The sequence below is a fragment of the Malaya genurostris genome, chromosome 3, assembly GCF_030247185.1.
Source record: "Malaya genurostris strain Urasoe2022 chromosome 3, Malgen_1.1, whole genome shotgun sequence".
NCBI classification, from domain to species: Eukaryota; Metazoa; Arthropoda; class Insecta; order Diptera; family Culicidae; genus Malaya; species Malaya genurostris.
In genome coordinates this window covers 34,627,722-34,646,800 of record NC_080572.1, presented here as the reverse complement: position 1 = coordinate 34,646,800, position 19,079 = coordinate 34,627,722, and the positions used below count along the sequence as shown (strand labels likewise).

Genomic DNA, 19,079 nt, shown 5'->3' with positions numbered 1-19,079 from the left:
GCAATTTTTTGGAAATGGCTTCAAGTAAAGCGTTTCTGGTCGGAAAACATTACTATCGTTTCGTTCAGTGCCCTGTCAAGCATTCAGTAGCATTAAATGTTTGGTTATGCTTCGCAGAAAAACGAAACCGGGAAAAGCCGGGACAAAATTGATTGTTAAAACGATTTATTGTATTTAGTAGGTTTGACGTAAAGCTGCCATAACTTAGTTCAGTTTTGCAATGACTGAATGGAAACATAGATCGAGAAAGTCAAATGAATGAAAAACTCACAGAAAAGATATTTTTTGGAAAAAAATGCGCTTTGAGGCAGAATTTGAACCTGCGTTCTTCCAAGCATACGCGTTTTAACATTTACGCCACCCTGAGCTGTAGACACCGTTCTACAACAGCATCGAGTTGATTATAAGAATAATAATAATAATAATAATGTTTGGATTTGAAAACTGATAATTGTGTAACGGACACGAAGCGACATTATATGAAGTAAACGTTATTATTATTATTAGTTTTTTCCGTTTTAACCTATTTTAGGTCATTCGCCGCTGAAGTAAACGTTTTTCACACGATATGAAGTGTTCATTTTTCGATCTCACAGGGAGGCTCATCATCACAGGGAGCTCAACATCACTCTTGACGCTTACCCTGTTGAAAATGTCATCATGAAAAGAAAACTTACATGAAAGCCTGTTCACAATTGAAATCAGTTATTCTATGATATTCGATAGACTTAACGTTTTCTTCCTATCAGCAATGCTGAAAATCTTGACGAAAGCAGGGATGAAAGATGTTAGGTCTTTCTTGATGGCAGTGATAACAAAACTGTCCAACAAATTGTCTCTCTCGTCTTTCTTAAAAGAAATAAAAAAGTTCTAGCAATCACCAGAAGTTTTTATGCATTTTTAGAATATCTCGATTTCGAATGTATTCAAATTAAAGTCTTCAAACCAACGCCGCCATGTGACCACTTACCAGTTGTTTACTTAAAATATAAATGAAATTCAATGACGTTCAAATTTGATAACTACAGGATTACGCAGATAGAATCGAATGGTGTATGGACACGTCCAAACTTCTGTATCCACAGTATTCATCTCAATGTAACCTCTGCAAATACTGTCTGATTAATTGAACAGTGCAATCCATCACAACTACTATCAAAACAAGCATTTCGAATAAAATTTCCCCCACAATATCACATGTCAGGTCAGGAGCTTCTGATGCCCATCTAATCGAGAGTTCAAATCATGACCAACCGTCGTACCAACGTCCGCATCTAGCAGACATAGAGAGAGCTCAAAAGACTAAACAATCCGATAAAACAAACAGCAGGCGGCCATCGCCGTTGGCATCTTACCTCATTCCAGCCGTGCATATTCCGCGCCTGAATCATCACTTCGTACACCGAGTTGGGCGATAATCCCTTTATCACATGCGACATAATAAAATGCGTCGGATCGGATCGGGTTAATGTTGGTACTAAAATCGTGTCCTCCCAGTTGCCCGGATGTTGATATGTTTCGTTCATCTGAAGGCGGACCAATGACCGGTTCGATTCAAGGAGGCAATGGACGACGAGATTTTTTTCATATAAATATCGAAACGTCAGCCGCCACCCAACGGAGCAGATTCCGATGTAGGCCGACAAAGTTGCACACCGTCGCATTTGGTGTGTGGTGGCAATTTTATCGAATCAGTTTTGATTGTGTTGGGCATTATCATTATGGGGCCGCCGTTCGATCGTCCGTCCGTTCGTTTGTTTGTTCATCCAGGATATCATCGTTGTTTGCAGGGCGTGTTATGTGATTCCGTTGTCGCCATTATTGCCACCGAAAGTGACCGTGTCATTTGGTTCGATTGGGTTCGATTAAATTGATCCGGATGATGCGTGTGAAGATTGGTTGGGCCGCACATGGAATGAGAAATCAAAGTTAGGTTGATTAGTTTTTGTGTGTGTTGGATGTTGAGGCCATTAATCAAGGGAAGCCTGATAGAATCGTACGTTTCTTTTAAAATTCAGCCCTGTACCAAACAAAATTATCTAAATTATTAGAGATCGTTAAAAATACCCGCAAATTTAGACTGATGAAAACGCATGTTTACTACTTTGTTTTACTATCACTAGCAAAAAAACGCTTAATCTATCCACATGATCTACGATTTACATCCCGTAAATCCCAGTACAACAAATCATTCTTTCTGAACTGTCACAACAACTCAAAATTAGATTTGCTCCAATGTTGCGAATTTGTCAGTTTTTCAATTCACACCATATCAGCACTTTCCGTCCCAAAGGCATCGGATTCAGGGTAAACACTACAGTCAAACCTACCTGATTTAACCACTTTTCTCCGTTGCATTGCGGTATTGCATTGCATTTGCGAAAAGAGAAAAAAAAGCACCATCACGGTCGGTGGTGTCACTAAATCAAAGCTAAAGTGTCTCGGTGGAACGGCGAATGGATGTGATGAAAAAGAATGTAGGGAAGAGATATGCTGGTGGCGCAGAGCAACGAGGAATGGTACACATCGAATCACTATGGTGGGACTGCCGGTGTCCTCCGAAGGATACTCTAACTGTGCACTTCGCTCTGCCAATCTCGACGGATGGTAAACTGAGCGATGAAGACGACCGTCACATAATATGTAAAGTCATTGTGACTAATGAAACTGCGATAACATTCACTGTCTCTGCGGGTCGTCCACATACTTTGCGTACATTTCAACTCAACTGTGAACAACCGGATAGCAGCATTGCCACTTTTGTAGATTAATTTGAAAAAGAGTAGACATTTTGACTGCTGCTGTACCACAGGTTTCTTCGTGAAATATTAACCAGGATTATTTGCGCTACGATGGGTTAGTTCTGAATTAATCATTTTTTTGTAACAAAATGATCCAGCATATCATCTGTAGAAAAACCTGTTTTAATTTAAGCCTGTAGAAAAACCTTCATTTAGAATTGGAACAAACTTTTGCTCATATTGTGGTGCTCTTGGTGGACGGATTTGGAAGTTCTTGGCGCCCACGTGTCGGGAATTTTTTCAGCTTCACGTATGATTTTTGACATTCCGCAAACCGACTGTACTTTGTAAACAATCATCATGGAAGCCGAAAGAAGGGAAAAAAATTGTGCACAGTTATTTGGAAAATCCATTGTGGTCTGCATCTAGGCTGAAATTGTCCAGAAATACCGTAAGGCGCGTTATCAAACGGTATAAGGAGACATTGACGACGATTCGGAAGCTTCAAACCAATCGTCGGAGTGGAACTGTCGACCGGAAACTGCGTGGTAAGATTTTGAAGACGATTAAGAGGAATCCTAATCTGTCGGACCGTGATTTGGCCAGAAAATTCGGTGCTGCCCATAGTAAATTTAGGTGAACTCGACTCCGGGAAGGAATCAAGTCGTATCGAGCTAACAAACAGCCAAATCGTACCATAAAACAGAATAGTGTGGTCAAAATTCGTGCTCGGAAACTATATAACCAGGTGCTGACCAAGTTCGACGAGTGTCTTCTGATGGACGATGAAACCTATGTCAGAGCTGACTTCGGGCAAATCCCAGATCAAAAATTTTACCTGGCAACGGCTCGGGGGAATGTTCCAGCCAAATTTAATTTTTTTGCCGAAAAAAATTGCAAGAAAATTTATGAGTTGACAAGGCATTTGCAGCTGTGGCGAAAAAACGAAAGTTTTCGTTACAAATAAGACAATGACATCGGAACTATAACAAAAAGAGTGTCTCCAAAAACGAATTTTGCCTTTCATTCGATCCCACGACCATCCCGTAATGTTTTGGCCAGATTTGGCAAGCTGTCATAACAGCAAAGTCGTTCAAAAATGGTATGCAGAGAAACGGGTCCAGTTTGTTCCGAAAAACCCTCACCCACCCGACTGCCCCCAGTTCCGCCCTATTGAGAAACACTGGGCAATCATGAAGAGGAGACTCAAGGCAAAGGGAAAGGTTGTCAAAGACATCAATCAGATGACGACCTGGTGGAATAAGATAGCTAAAACGATGGACGAAGAAGGTGTGCGCCACCTAATGAGTTACAGGAAAAATTCGAGAATTCCTTCGAAACCGTGACGAATAATTTTATCCGCATTTTTTCTTAGAAGTATGAAGATAACGCTACATTTGTATAAAAAAGATCTTGAATTCAATAATAAATAACTGAAATACAGGCAATTGTCTTTGTTCCAATTCTATCTGAAGCAATAATATAATATTGTGGTATTCTTTAAAATAATTTTCTTCAATCCTTGAAAGAATACTCGAAATCAGTTTGTTCGACCGACTTCTGATAAAAACTATCAATTGGAAAGGATTTGAGGTCGATTTAGACAACTTTTTACGGTTTTTCGCCCATTTCAGTGATGAAATTCAAAAATTACGTATGGGACCACGGGACCTTTCATTTGAACCTAAGTTTGTGAAAATCGGTCGCGCCATCTATGAGAAAAGTTAGAAAACATGTTTTCATTTTTTTTGCACATTTTACCCCATAACTCCGGAGCCGGAAGTCGGATCCAAATAATATTCAGGAATTTTTCATGGCACCACAAGACCTTTCATTTGTATCTAAGCTAGTGGAAATCGGTTTAGCCATCTCAGAGAAAAGTTAGTGCAAAAAAATGTTACATACACACATACGCACATACACACACAGACATTTTGCGTACTCGACGAACTGAGTCGAATGGTATATGACACTCGGCCCTCCGGGTCTCGGTTCAAAAGTCGGTTTTCACAGTGATTGCATAAACTTTCTATATGAGAAATCCAAAAAGGGCAGGTTAAGCGAGTTATCGTGTTGACAAATGTTAAAAGTAGACGACGAAATAGCAAACGAACCGGGGAATATGGTACGCAGAAGTTTTATACCATTGATACACCGTTGATTTCTGTACTCCACTGTACGTGAATCGTGACCTGGGATACCATGAAATATGTTTGCGCTCAAAGGTGTATTTCAAGAGACAATCATCTCATAACATTTTATTCATGACATTAAAAAATTAGCGCTCCTCCTTGTTGCACATTGGCAGCAGGTGTTAATGATAGTGTTTTATTGTTGATAATTTTTGTCTTCGAAGTACTGGTTTTGCTTTGGGCCCAGTGGCGTACCGAGTAAATTTTGCACCCGGGGCGAAATAGCAAAATAAGAGATTTCGCCACCCCCATCGTTGGTTTTGTGACAGCTGACCTCCATCTCCGGAAAGATGGCTTGGGCGATAAAAAAAAGGTCGCTAGGATTGATTTGCCGCCCCCCTAAATCATTGCGCCTGGGGCGCGTGCTCCCTGGTCCTCCAGGGAACCATCTCGCAGGGTTTACCATAATGAACTGCTATTGACGAGTGGCCAGCTGATTTTTGGAGCAGACCAGCGACTTAACTGGGTAATCTGCTTGTTAACAAAAAATCACATAAGATGGTATACACTTCTTCAAGCGAATGCTTAGCAAACGTACGCTATTCCGGATACCGGGGAAAAAATCTTCCATACTTTCATATCGATAAACAGAATTTTATGCTCACTACGACATCATCGCAAGCTGCTCATGAATTGTCAAGAATTTCTCTGTAAATGAATTCACAAACTTTTTATCAGGTTAGAAGGTAAAATTAGTCATGTGCACTTAGCGGTTTATGCTGAACCGCGGAATGGCCTTAGTAGTTCAACATGAACTACCAATGAACTGATGAGTCGAAAACAAGGCGTAAAAATGTGAGGTTTGTTAAAAAAATATTGCGAATTTTTAATTTTCGCGAATTTTTAATTTTCGACTTTTTATCTACTCGTGGCGTTATGTTTACAATTCCGGTTACTTTCAATGTCCAGTCATCTATTGTGAGTGGACGTGTTTTAGCTTATCTTCGATTTTCGTCCATCCCAAAAACATGGGTTAGAAAAATTCGTATTGAAATAATAATGTATAATGTATAAATAACAACTTAAAGTGCACGGATGCATTCTGAATGTTGACACGGCGGTTGTACATAATGGTCCTCAGATTGCCGAGAAGATGTGAGTGACGAAGAACGTTCCGGACACCCGAACACGTCAATAACAGATGATATAATTGATGAAGTGAAGATACTAGTATTGATCAATCGTCGAATCGCCCTCAGAGAAGATGCTGAGGACATAAATATACTATTCGATTATTACCAAGAGTTTGGGCATGAGATGGGTCACCGCGAAATTCGTACAAAATTGCTCAACTTCGATTATAAACAGCATCGCATTAACATTGCTCAAGAGCTGTTGGATTCTGTCCGTGGCGATCCAAACTTGCTTCAGAGAATCATAACTGATTACGAATCATACTTACCTTACCTTACCTAGCAGCTATAGTCCTGAGGCGTCCTTTGTTGCATCAAGCATACGTCACTATGAAACTCGGTCTATGGCTGCTCGTCGCCAGCCACTCAAGGCACGGATACTTTATAGTTTTCCCTCTACTTGATCGATCCATCTTGCTCACTGCGCTCCTCTTCTTCGTATCCCAGCCAGATCACATTCCAGAATCATTATTAATGAACTGTCTTCCGGCATCCTAATGAGATACCAAGACCATCGTAGCCGTCCAATTTGTCGCGAATATGTGATCCATAGTATCAAGAGCCCCAGTAAATACCACTCGGTACGGCCCAACGAATTCCTTAGTTATTCGTGACAGATGACGGCAAAAGATTTGGGAGAGTACCTTGTAAGCGGCGTTCAGTAATGTGATTGTGCGGTAGTTGTAGTCAAGCTTATCACCTTTTTGTACATGGGACATACCACTCCTTTCATCAATTCCTGCGGTATAATCTTATCCTTTCTAATCTTAGTAATGCAATGCAGCGTTCTAGCTAGTGCACAGTGGTTCAAAAGCGCAATTTCACGCTCCTAATTGATAATTCATAGGAACGTGGTTTTTGAAGTACAGTATCTTCAGCAAAGTTGCTCAGAATGATAGACGCCATCTTTTGGCAAATTTTATTTATGTGATTAATCCCCTTAAAAGTGAGATAAAAATATTATTTTAGATCAGGGCCAACATAGGTACTAAGTTACTTCGAAAAGTTGTGCAAAAAGTTATTTCAAACAAATTTGCTGACGGTACTATTCCCATAACATGAGTGTAATTCAGGATATAATGTATTTTCTGAAAAGAGTGTCCTAAAAGTGTAAGAAAACACTTATATTTTCAATTTATATGAGTTTTTCATGTTATACAAAGTTTGTGCCTCTCCTCCATGTTTGAGCAACTCGTCTGGCAACTGGCCCGCGGCTTTGTTGTTCTCAACTGACTAATCCCCTCACTTATCTCCGATGGATCATCTACAGGAAATCTATCGTCAGCTGGGTGTGCAGCCGGATTGATTCATGTGTCGTTCTCTGTATCTTGCGTTTCGTCGATTTCATATGCTCGTCGGAGTACGCCTTTCTCCTGTCGATCATCTCACATTCGTTCGTAAGAAGGTTACGTATCATGGGTTCATGGTTGTAACGTAGAAACCAAAGCTCAATCATTCCAATGGAACCTGTCAACACATCTATTTTTTTGGTGGATACATCACAACTTCCTAACCTAGCGGTCGAAGTTTCTGATTAGCCACGTGTGCGGCCTAGCGTTGTCCTGATGGAACACACACCAAATGGAAGCAGCTTCTAACAAATCATCCCTTGCAAGTTTTACCAAATGCATAGTAGAACTTTCCTGGTCGTTAGAACTAATTTGTCCTATATCTTGAACACGAACGTTTTCACACTATATTGTTGTATGTGACCAACTTCTTATTTCCAGCCACTTTCCACTTCTAATGGGTCAATTTCAACCCGTTTTACCATGGCTTCGCACGTTATAAAATTGCACGATATAAGTCATTACCGTATCGTTCACAATTCACAACCGATGGTTGTGCATAGGCCAAATAATCATCATTTCATTTACTTGATATTTTATCATCGACTCGTCAGTGCATAATAGTTTATGCTGAACTGTTATGTCACCCAGCAGTACAACATAAACTGCTAAACAGACATTAAGTTTCTGCTATTTGCATGAAACTTTACTTGCTTGTATCGAAACGCAATGTCTTAGCTGATGTGCCTAACGTAAGCGTGTTGTTGTCGGTTTATGCTGAGACGAAGTTGAAACAGAATGTAATATTCTGTTGTCACCCAAGAAAATACGGCATGTTTGAATCAATGTCATATGTAATGTTCATTTGTTCTAACAATTGTTGCCCACGCGAATACTCGCTAAGCTAAGACCATCATCCAAACGATGTTTTTTTTTAATAGAAATGAGCTCGATTCGATCACCAGTCAAGCAAAAGAGTTACTATTGCATGTTCGTTCGAATTATACTGAGCATACACGTGAGCAAAAGTTTTTGTCGTAGGACTACGTTTTGCCTTTCTCATATAGAAAGGTTATGTAATCACTTGAAAAACCAACTAGTAAAAATTCCATTCCATATACCATTCTACTCAGTTCATCGAGCTGAGCAATGCCTTTATGTGTATGTATGTGTCAAATAATCTCACCAGGTTTTCTCGGAGATGGCTGAACCGGCGAATCAAACAACGAATTTTTTTTTAAACTGGTCTCAAAACTATACGAATCGATAGCCATTATCAGTAGACAATTAAAAAAACCGATTACGACTATCCTGGTTCCCGGGCTTCTGTTCCGGAAGTATCGGAAAAAGTGGTCATATATTCCAAAATGGATCTCACTCACTTTTCTCAGCGATGGTTTGACCGATTTCCACAAACTTATATTCAAATGTCTCACGATCACAAAGGAATTCTTTAATTTCATCCGGTTCCGACTTACGGAGTTATAGGGAAAATGTGTTCAATATTGTACACCGTCACTTAAACTGGCGAAACAAAAACCGTAAAAAAATCTAAACTGGACTCAAAAATAATCTTAGGGTCAAATTAAAGATTTTAGGGTTCGTTTAAAAATTACTGCATATTTTTGGATACAACGAAAATTTCAACCGTCGTTTAGAGTAAGATGCCAAATTGTATAAAATCTTCAAAATTTGATTAAAAACTACGTAGAGTTTGTAAGTCATGTCAGTTGGTGGCCGTATGAACCGACTTCGATTATACCGGTTCTCAGGTTCCGGTGCTGGAAGTACATATAATAGTTAACTTACTCTTGGTTTCCTTCAAAAATCGAAGAGAAACATTTTGAATAGAATACCACAGTATTATATATGAGAAAGGCATCATTACACTACTAGGTGAATTAAAAAAGGTTTTCGTATATGGGTGCATATTCCAAACACGGACAACAATACCGTACAAACTAATTTTTTTGTTTTTTTTTTCAAATCATTACTTTGGCAACAGAACCAACAGTTTTGTATTTGGATAATGGATTGCCACTTTTCATCATTAACAATACAAAAATTAAATGATCCTTTTCATGACATTAAATACTTTTAAAGAATTATTTGTTTCGCATTGATACAAACAATTTTATATATGCAATGCATAACAAAACTGCGGCCTAAATATTGAAAACAAATTTTAGCAGCGATTTTGACAATAGTTGTGTAACTTTAAGTCATCAGTTCAAACAATACCATAGGGCTGTCCCCTATAGTTTTTCTACTAACGCATGTTCAATCACGAGTTCCTTTATTTAAAAACTACAAAATCAACGTAATACAGCGTAATAGAAACCTGTTTCAATCCATCTAGTTGTGTAATGGTGCCTTTTTCATTAACATTTTACGAGAAAACGATGCAAGTATCATATTGGACGTTTTGAGAGACTGTCGTAGTTGCACTAAGTTTTTACCGCCATTAAGTAGCCAGGTCTACAAGTTCGAATAGTTTTGCAATCTGTTTCGAAAATTTCGTACTATATGAAGGTTAGAAAATTTTATTTTTCAATATCTTGGCTTTACCTCAGCACTGTATTCAACAAAAATCACACACCGGTAACAGACATTCGTGCCTGTGCCGTGATTCTCTTTTCTTCAAAACGGTTGAAAACTCGGACTCATGTGTGATCGGTGCCGATGGACTTGTGTTTTCAAAATCGAGCGTAGGTGTTGGTTTTCGTTTTCTTTACCGCGGGTACGAAATCGAACACAGCACACAGCGTGATTTGTTCGTAGAAGCGGTGCAGTATTTTCTTCTTCCGTATCACCACAAGTACGTACGCTCTTGTAATTTCGGAACCGAAAGTCAGATCGGGATGAAATTTGGAAGTTATGTTTGGAATTATATAACCTTTTTTTATCCTAAGCTTGTAACAATTTGCCATGCCATAAGTTTGTTATCACTGTTCCTGGGCCGGAGACTGGTAAAGCCGGAGTGGCCATCAACTGACAAGGCCTATCGATTGAAACTGAATTGAGCCCTCAGCAATCTAATGATTCCGTGTTTTTCATCACAGATCTCTATAACCGCTTGAGATGTTCAACACTCTTTATCCTGTAATTCCGGAACCGGAAGTCGGATCCAGATGAAATTCAGAAGTTTTGTTTAGAACCATAAGATCATTAATTTGAATCTAAGTTTGTAAAAATCGGTCATGCCATCACTGAGAAAAATGAGTAAGTAATTTGAGCTTGGATGTTTTACACTAATCATCCTGTAATTCCGTAACCAGAAGTCGGATCAAGATGAAGCTCAGTTCGTGCTCGCATCTCAAACGACACAGTCGCAAATCATTTACGGTCGAAACAACAGAAACAAAGACAATACAGTACAGTGAACAATAGAGTGTATGAAATGGTCAAATACGATTTAAAAAAAAGCCTGAATCTTGGCCTACAAGACCAAATTCAATTTGCATAGATTTCAAGCGTTGCAAAGTTAGACCAGCAGCAAATGAAATTGAAATCTTACTTAAAGAACGAATGCATCTAGACACTAATAATGTAAGTGAGATTCAATTTAACAAAGCGTCTAACTGTGTGTACATTATGTTTAAACGTGAAAGAGATGCAATTGCATTCGCTTCGGTTAACAATGAGGTGCACAGCGTTTAGTGTGATAACATTAAATACAAAATCGCTGTGCACATGGTGGACAATGCGATAGAATTACGCGTGCATGATCTTTCTCCGCAGGCCAGCGATAAGTTCGCTCGGAATAATATGTCGCAGTATGGTGAAGTTCTTTCCATCGAAAGGGAAGTATGACGGAATTTTTTCCGGGTATCCGGAATGGCGTGCGAGTGGTACGTATGCATCTACGTAAGCAATTCCATCTTACATCATTTGTGGTCAAGGTGTACACATCCGTGTAAAACGCTGATTACCTATGAAAATCAGCTAGTTACATGCCAGTTTTGTGAACAACCTGCACACTACGGTAAACCTTGCACCGAAACTGCGAAAAGGACATCTTCAACCAAAGACAAGGTCAACCGTTCAACAATGGAAACTAGTGAGCGCAGTACTCCTGTTTCACCATCAAACCAACAAGCAACTGCAACCAATGTACAACAAGGCGCATCTACAGCAACTAGCAACGAGCTCAAGACTGCGAACATCATGGAAAACGAAAAGAAGACGGAAATCAACAACAAAACCACCGATGCGGCAATGGATGACGAGACAAGTCACGAACAAAATGCCCCTCAACCCTCGCAGGAGGGAAATGGAAGCTCCTCTCCTCCTAGAGAAAGAGTGATAACGAGATCCACTGCAAAAAATGCATTATTTAGAAAATCGGCTAAAGTTTGTACGCAAATAGGCCTGAATAAAAATACCTTTTAAATAAAAAAAAAAAAGATGAAGCTCAGGAAATTTCTAATGGATCATGGGACCTTTCATTTGGAACTGATTTAGTGAAAATCGGTTTACTCACCTTCGAGAAAGTTCGCCATAATTTATATTTGTTGTTTATACGTCTAGACTATATCTGTTACCGAAATGTATGCAATTGTATTTAACGTAATAAAGCTTGAATGAATGGTATTCAGGTATTTAATTTTTTAACGCCAAATTTGTGTTCAAGTTTGGCTTGTGTGCAATTATTTTTATAGTGTTGAATTTCGCTTGGGAATGTGTTTCATAATAAAATGTGTTACTGTTATCAAAACTGAAAATTACGCCTATCTGAGCATGATATCGTTTTTATCGCTTTTCATGACGTTCACTGGCTGCAACCTTCGTCTGGCACATTGCTATAAATATATATATATATATATATATATATATATATATATATATATATATATATATATATATATATATATATATATATATATATATATATATATATATATATATATATATATATCAAACCATCGTCTACGTTAGGGAAATTCAGATCCAGCTCAGAGTATTAATCTTTTAGCAGTCAATTATCACACTATTCGCTATGAATTTAAACTACATTACTTGAAACATTCATATCGATAGGTAAAAATATTTTCAATCAAAAGATGCAAAAAATATCAGTAATTGAAAAAAAATTTAATGAGCTGTTAGTGTTCAAAATCTGACACAATTCCTACATGTATTTTACATTGAATTTCTAGCATGCACCCCAAGATGTGTTCCACATAAAGTGACAGTGTACAATATTGAACACACCTTACCCTATAATTCCGGAACCGGAAGTCGAATCCGGATGAAATTCGTAAATTCCGTATGGGACCGGAAGACCTTTCATTTGAATCTAATGGAAATCGGTCAAACCATCGCTGAGAAAAGTAAGTAACATCCATTCTGGTATATATGACCACTATTTCCGGTGCTTCCGGAACCGGATACCGGGTACAAGGATAGCCGGAATCAGTTTGTTTAGTTACCTACTGATAATGAATATCAATTTGTATAGTTTTGAGACCAGTTTAGAAATATTTTTACGTCTTCTGTTTCGCCGGTTTAAGTGACGGTGTACAATATTGAACACACTTTACCCTATAACTCCGGAACCGGAATTCGGATCCTGATTAAATTCAGAAATTCAGTATAAGACCAGAATATTTTTCATTTAAATCTAAATTTGTGGAAATCGGTCAAACCATCGCTGAGAAAAGTGAGTGAGATCCATTTTGGTAGATATAACCACTATTTCCGGTGCGTCCGGAACCGGATACCGCGAACAAGGATAGCCGGAATCACACTCACACTCTCTCCCACACATACACACACACGCACACACATTGCTCAGCTCGATGAACTGAGTCGAATGGTATATGACACTTGGCCCTCCGGGTAAATTTTTACTAGTTGGTTTTTCAAGTGATTGCATAACCTTTCTATATGAGAAAGGCAAAAAATAATACAGACTGAAGAGCCCTTACATAATATAAAATTCAAAATAACTGACAACACTGGCAAACAGGTAAAGATGTTCGAGTGAAGGCAATCGGTTCAGTAATGCACGGAATCGTTGGAACGGTAAACTTGATTGCGAACGTGCTTTCTTTCTATACTTTAGGTGAACCAACTGTACTGGAAAAGAAGAAGCATAACATACCAGTGGAAAAGTAATTAAAGATTAATAAAATGATAAATTGTGCAAATACCGAACAGAACAGCGTAACCAAGCCGGTGAAGACCGGTATCTTCTGATGAAATACAATCAATGGATAGCTAGCTGAGCAGGTAATACGATTAGAGTCCCGAGATGGACCATGATATTTGCGACACAGTTATAGCAAAAGTCAATGAATGGAACATTCGAAAAGACAGAATGTGTAATCAGTTAATTCAAACGATTAAATCTCTTGAGAACCAGGAAAATTGCTTTAGCAGTAACTAACTACATCTGATAAATTGTTTTTATGAATCTCGATGTCAATTGCTCGATGCTTTATTGATTGCCTTGTGCAAGTTGAAAATTGCTTCTAAAATCGCAAATTATTCAAATGTATTGCCACACCAATGAAAAGGAAAAACGCATGTAACAACATTGCGACCAGCTGTTTGAATTTATAATTCCGACTTTGGGTGTAAGATTGGATTTTTCATTGTTTATCAGCTAAATGATTTTCACAAAAAATAGTTACATGCTATAAATTGAATGATTGAGAAATTGTACGAATAGATTATTAAATTGGGTCGCAAATGAAGTGGCAAAATGATATGAGCAGTTTGGAAAAAATTCCGCTTAAATCTTTTCAGAGGGAACTTGACGATTGACCGTGTCAGAGATATACCTACCATTAGCTTTCGATACAGTAGTTTTATTTCATCCAGCGGCGGTATCGATTCGATCGTGTACGTCAGATTGTATCGGTCCAGGTGGGTGCTGTAAGCTGGTGAAAGGAAGTTGGCCGGACCCGGACGGCCCGAGACCTCGATGTACTTCTTCGTCCGACCGAGAGCATTGTCCGCAACACAGCTGGAATGGGAAATTTAACTGATGAGGTTGCTTCTTGAAGTTGTAACTTATGTCAAGTGTAAATCTTATGCTTATTAGTGTCATACGCCGAAACCTCCATTCACATTTACAAAATCGAGTTAGCTCGTGAAATTTTTTTTTGTTTTTTGGAATTTATTTCTTAAAAACGTGATTAATCCACCTAGCAGTGAGATGATACCTTTTTTTATCAATCCGCATGTGTTTTTTTGCATGGATATTTTTAGGTGTTTTAGTTCTCATGACATTATTTTAATTATCGTCGTTTCAAACGGCAAATTGAGATTTTAATCACTCATTACCCTGTAATTTCGAATCTGCAAATCGTATCGAATTTCAATCTTAACGTGTGACATTCGATTGAACATTCCATGAGATGTCGAAGTAAGTTCCACTTTAGAGTTTTTCGTCATTATTTATGGTACTTCCAGAGCTGGTATTCAGGAACTAGCATAACCCAAAATGATTCGAATGGCCATAAATTAATACGCCAAACAATTTACATCTTCTTTATCGGTATGAATTTTAAAAATTCATCATCTGTAATTCCAGAATCGGATAAAATTCACCAATTTTGTATGGGGCCTTAAGTCCTTTAATTTGAATTTTTGTTTTTGAAGTTCGATTTGGCCTTTTTGAAAAAATGATTAAACTTTGAGAAACGATTCGAAACTGGATCCGGAGTTCTAAGATCGGTGTAGCCGAAATCAGATAAATTCACCTGAGGAGTGTGTAGACATCTTTGAGAAATTGTAGTGCGAATTAAAATTTGGGGGTACATTACGAATCCAAAAAAGAATACCGCCTAAACTGAAATAAATTTATTTGGTAATCGACTATCCAAATTTGCAAACCCGATAAACCTGATTAATTTATGTGAAATGGACATTTTTATACTAAACACCCTGTATCCCCTAAACCAGAAATCGGATCTGACTAATTTTTATAGGATTTTAAGACCTCTCATTTGAATCATAGATGATTCTTAGATTTCATTTGAATCTTAGATCGGTTCAGCCATCTACGAAAAAAATGAATTGCATTATTTTAATTTCGTTTCACATGTTTCACTGTGGTTCCGAAATCAGAAGTCGGATCCAAATTTGGAAGTATACTAGGTTTCATATGAATCTGAGTTTGTAGAAAACGGTTTAGCCATCTCCGAAAAATTTGAGTGAAATTATTTGTCACACACGCATTTGCTGATCTCGACGAACTGAGTCGTATGGTATATGGAAGTTATGTTCTTCCAGCTTTTATTGCTGTAAGTAGTTTAAATCAAAGTAATTATGGAATTACTTTCAACTCGAAAATGCTGATATCATCTGATTTATAAATGCCATATTCGAACGATTATGTTGCCAAAAACGAACCGTGCTAAAATCGGTCCAAGGCAAATTGTCACGAAAAAGGATGCTGTACACAGTCTTTTGGGCACTTAGAAACAATTGTATGTCACAGTATAAAAATCGTGTTTTCCGTTGCTCCCAAGCATTTCTTTGTCATACAGTGCTCAAAACTTCTACTGCTGGAATAAGGGGAAAAGTCGTTTACACAAAAATATTGATATCTCCGTTAAAAATGGACAGATTTTAACAATCTATGGCTTGTTGAATAGGTATTATCGTGCGGAATCTAAGTCTGAAAACATATTCTGTTTTCAAGGTCAATTGTGACAGATACTGTCAAAAAACTGAAAATTTTGACATAAAACTTCGAATAACTCAAAAAGTAAACATCAGATCTCAAAACCATTCAATAGCGTTTTGGGTGACGGGAGACCTTTCATTTGCGACTAGTTTGATCAAAATCGGTCCAGCCATCTCTGAGATCTCGACCTCTTAGTTGACAACACACATACAGACACACACACATACACACACACACACACACACACACACACACACACACACACACAGACATTTGCTCAGTTCGTCGAGCTGAATCGATTGGTATATGTCATTCAGCTCTCCGGGCCTCGGAAAAATTTTCGAAAGTTTGAGCGAATTCTATACCTATTTTTTATATATATAAAAAAAGGTAAAAAGGTAAAAAGTTTATGTTTTTTGGGATGTCGTTTGTTGAAATATTTACGTTTTTAAAAGTGGTCCGTAAAAAAGGTTTTCAAAGTGAATGTTTTGAAATCTAATCATTTTAATATTTTCAGAATGGATTTGATGAGTAGAAGTCAGAAAACTATGTTTAAGGTCGTTCAAAACAGTCACAAAACAACAAGGTAGAACAATAGCCCAAGTAGCAAACGTAACTTATTGAACTTACAAGATGTTTTACAATTGATTTAGAAATGTTATTTTTGTTAGATACGTTCAGAAAGATTTTTAAATATTTTAAAATTGGTTGTGCAACTTATCACTGTTAAGTTTCACAATACTACCGAAAAAATCTCTGTAGAACAACTTTAAGTACATCTAAAACAATTGTGCAGTAAATCATTAACTTGTTTATGTTTCACCAAAGTTCTGCAAAAACTTTCACATCGTCATGTGAAACGGGAGTAACTATAACAATTGTGCAACTATGTATGTATGTATGTATGTATGTGTGAAGCCACCATCAGTTCAAGGCATTACCAGTGGATGCAGGTAGACTTACAGTAGATCCGAATTTGATTATCAGATAACTTTCATATTACTGCTGTTAAGAAGGCCAAAATGGACTTTGAGGACCCGGCGCCTTCCAGCAATAACATCCGGCCATATAATAAAAGAATTCGCTGTACCAGCTTAAACCTGCCTGATGGTTTGTTTGTTAGAAGGGTGCGTCTTACTCATTTCAGACCTTCTGGGGAAAACACACAGCTTTCCCCTGTGAATCGGGTTGACATTTCACTCCTTCATCCAGTCATTCACTTGTAAGATACCCTGATGCACTCCCATCCCTCTTCCCTTACAATGTACTTGAGCATAGTATTATATAATGTAACATAATACACTTTAATATAATTTCCGGCAGTATAATACAATAAAACACAATATAGTATAAAACGGTGCAAAATCGTATGGTACAGTGTATTATAGTCTACTATAATATTTTATGATGAATATAATAGTATCATAATGTTATGTGACATAATATAGTAAAATATACCATAATATATTATAATATAGTTTGGTCACTATACGACACTGAATATAATAAAATATTATTATGCATAAAATATAAAAATGTAATACATCACAATGCAATATAATACACTTATAATTGTGTATTAAAAAATGCATTACAATACTATAGAAAACAATACCAAACATTGTACCATAATATAGTATAATATAGTACAATGTAATATAATATAATACCACAAAATATGACGTAATATAATATGATACAATTTAATAATATATGTGTAAAGTGAAATGTTTAGTATGGAAATGAAAATGTAGCTGATAATGATAAAGATTATAATTATGGTAACAATAGTAATAATAATAATAATAGTAATAAAAATAATAATAATAATAATAATAATAATAATAATAATAATAATAATAATAATAATAATAATAATAATAACAATAATAATAATAATAATGATAATAATAATAATAATAATGATAATAATAATAATAATAATAATAATAATAATAATACTTATATACTACAAAATAATATAATATAACATAATATAGTAAAATATATTTTAATTTAATATAATATAATACAATGTCATACAATATAATATATTATAAATCAATATATAAAATAACAGTTACTGTAGAGTGTCAGTTATGCTCTTCTATCTTCGCAGTACTGCAGGAAGTAGAATATTTCTCTTCTAATAAGAATAATAATATCCACATCTATAAAAATAATATATGTTATTATTATTGATGACAAATTAATAATACTAACAATAAATATAATAATGAAAATAATAAAAAAACAACATAATATAGTACAATGAATTATATAATAAATAATAGAATGAATAAAACACAACAGGAACCAGTGAGGACCAAGCTCACCTTGTGATGACCTTGATCTTTAGTTAAAATTTACTTTAAAAATGATAACTTATAAGGAAAACAAATTTATATTTTGCGCAGAGGTACGTAGTACTACTCATAATAAACCCTATAATATAATATAATATAATATAATATAATATAATATAATATAATATAATACAACATAATGCAATACAATATAACATAATATAATAGAATACAATATAATATAATATATTATAATATAATACCATATAATATGATATAATGCAATGCAGTATAATACCATACAACATAGTATATAATAACATAAAATAGTGTAAGCCGATAATATGTGAAATTATATGCTATGATACAATATAACAGTTAATGTCGCAGTGTAAGTTACGCTCTTCTAATAATAATAATAATAATAATAATAATAATAATAATAATAATAACAATAATAATAATAATAATAATAATAATAATAATAATAATACATGATGTGATAAACAACAGAATTATATGTTGTAATATACTATGATAAACACTGCACTTTAGGATGGGCTTCAACCTACAAGCCATTTCGCACCCTCTCATTCTGCTACTAACGCAGAAGGCGATAGCACCCAGTCGACGCCGTTCTATTGACCAAATGTCATCATAGACGCTCGGGGAGGCATGAGATAGGGACTTGTGAGGACTTAGTTATCTCACCATTTGACGACCATAACTATAACAATTGTGCAACTTATCAAAAACTTTCCAAACGGCTGTCATAAT

At 36.4% G+C, this 19,079-nt stretch overlaps 1 protein-coding gene across 1 annotated transcript in view; it reads right to left on the bottom strand.

The window, feature by feature from the left end:
• LOC131437458 (limbic system-associated membrane protein) overlaps positions 1-19,079 on the bottom strand; it is a 294,699-nt gene that overhangs the window by 33,716 nt on the left and 241,904 nt on the right. The window contains exons 9-10 of the mRNA XM_058606826.1: positions 14,148-14,328; positions 1,356-1,526 (exon numbers count right to left, since the gene is read on the bottom strand). Coding sequence (XP_058462809.1) covers positions 1,356-1,526; positions 14,148-14,328 — 352 coding nt within the window. The remainder of the gene's footprint in view (positions 1-1,355; positions 1,527-14,147; positions 14,329-19,079) is intronic.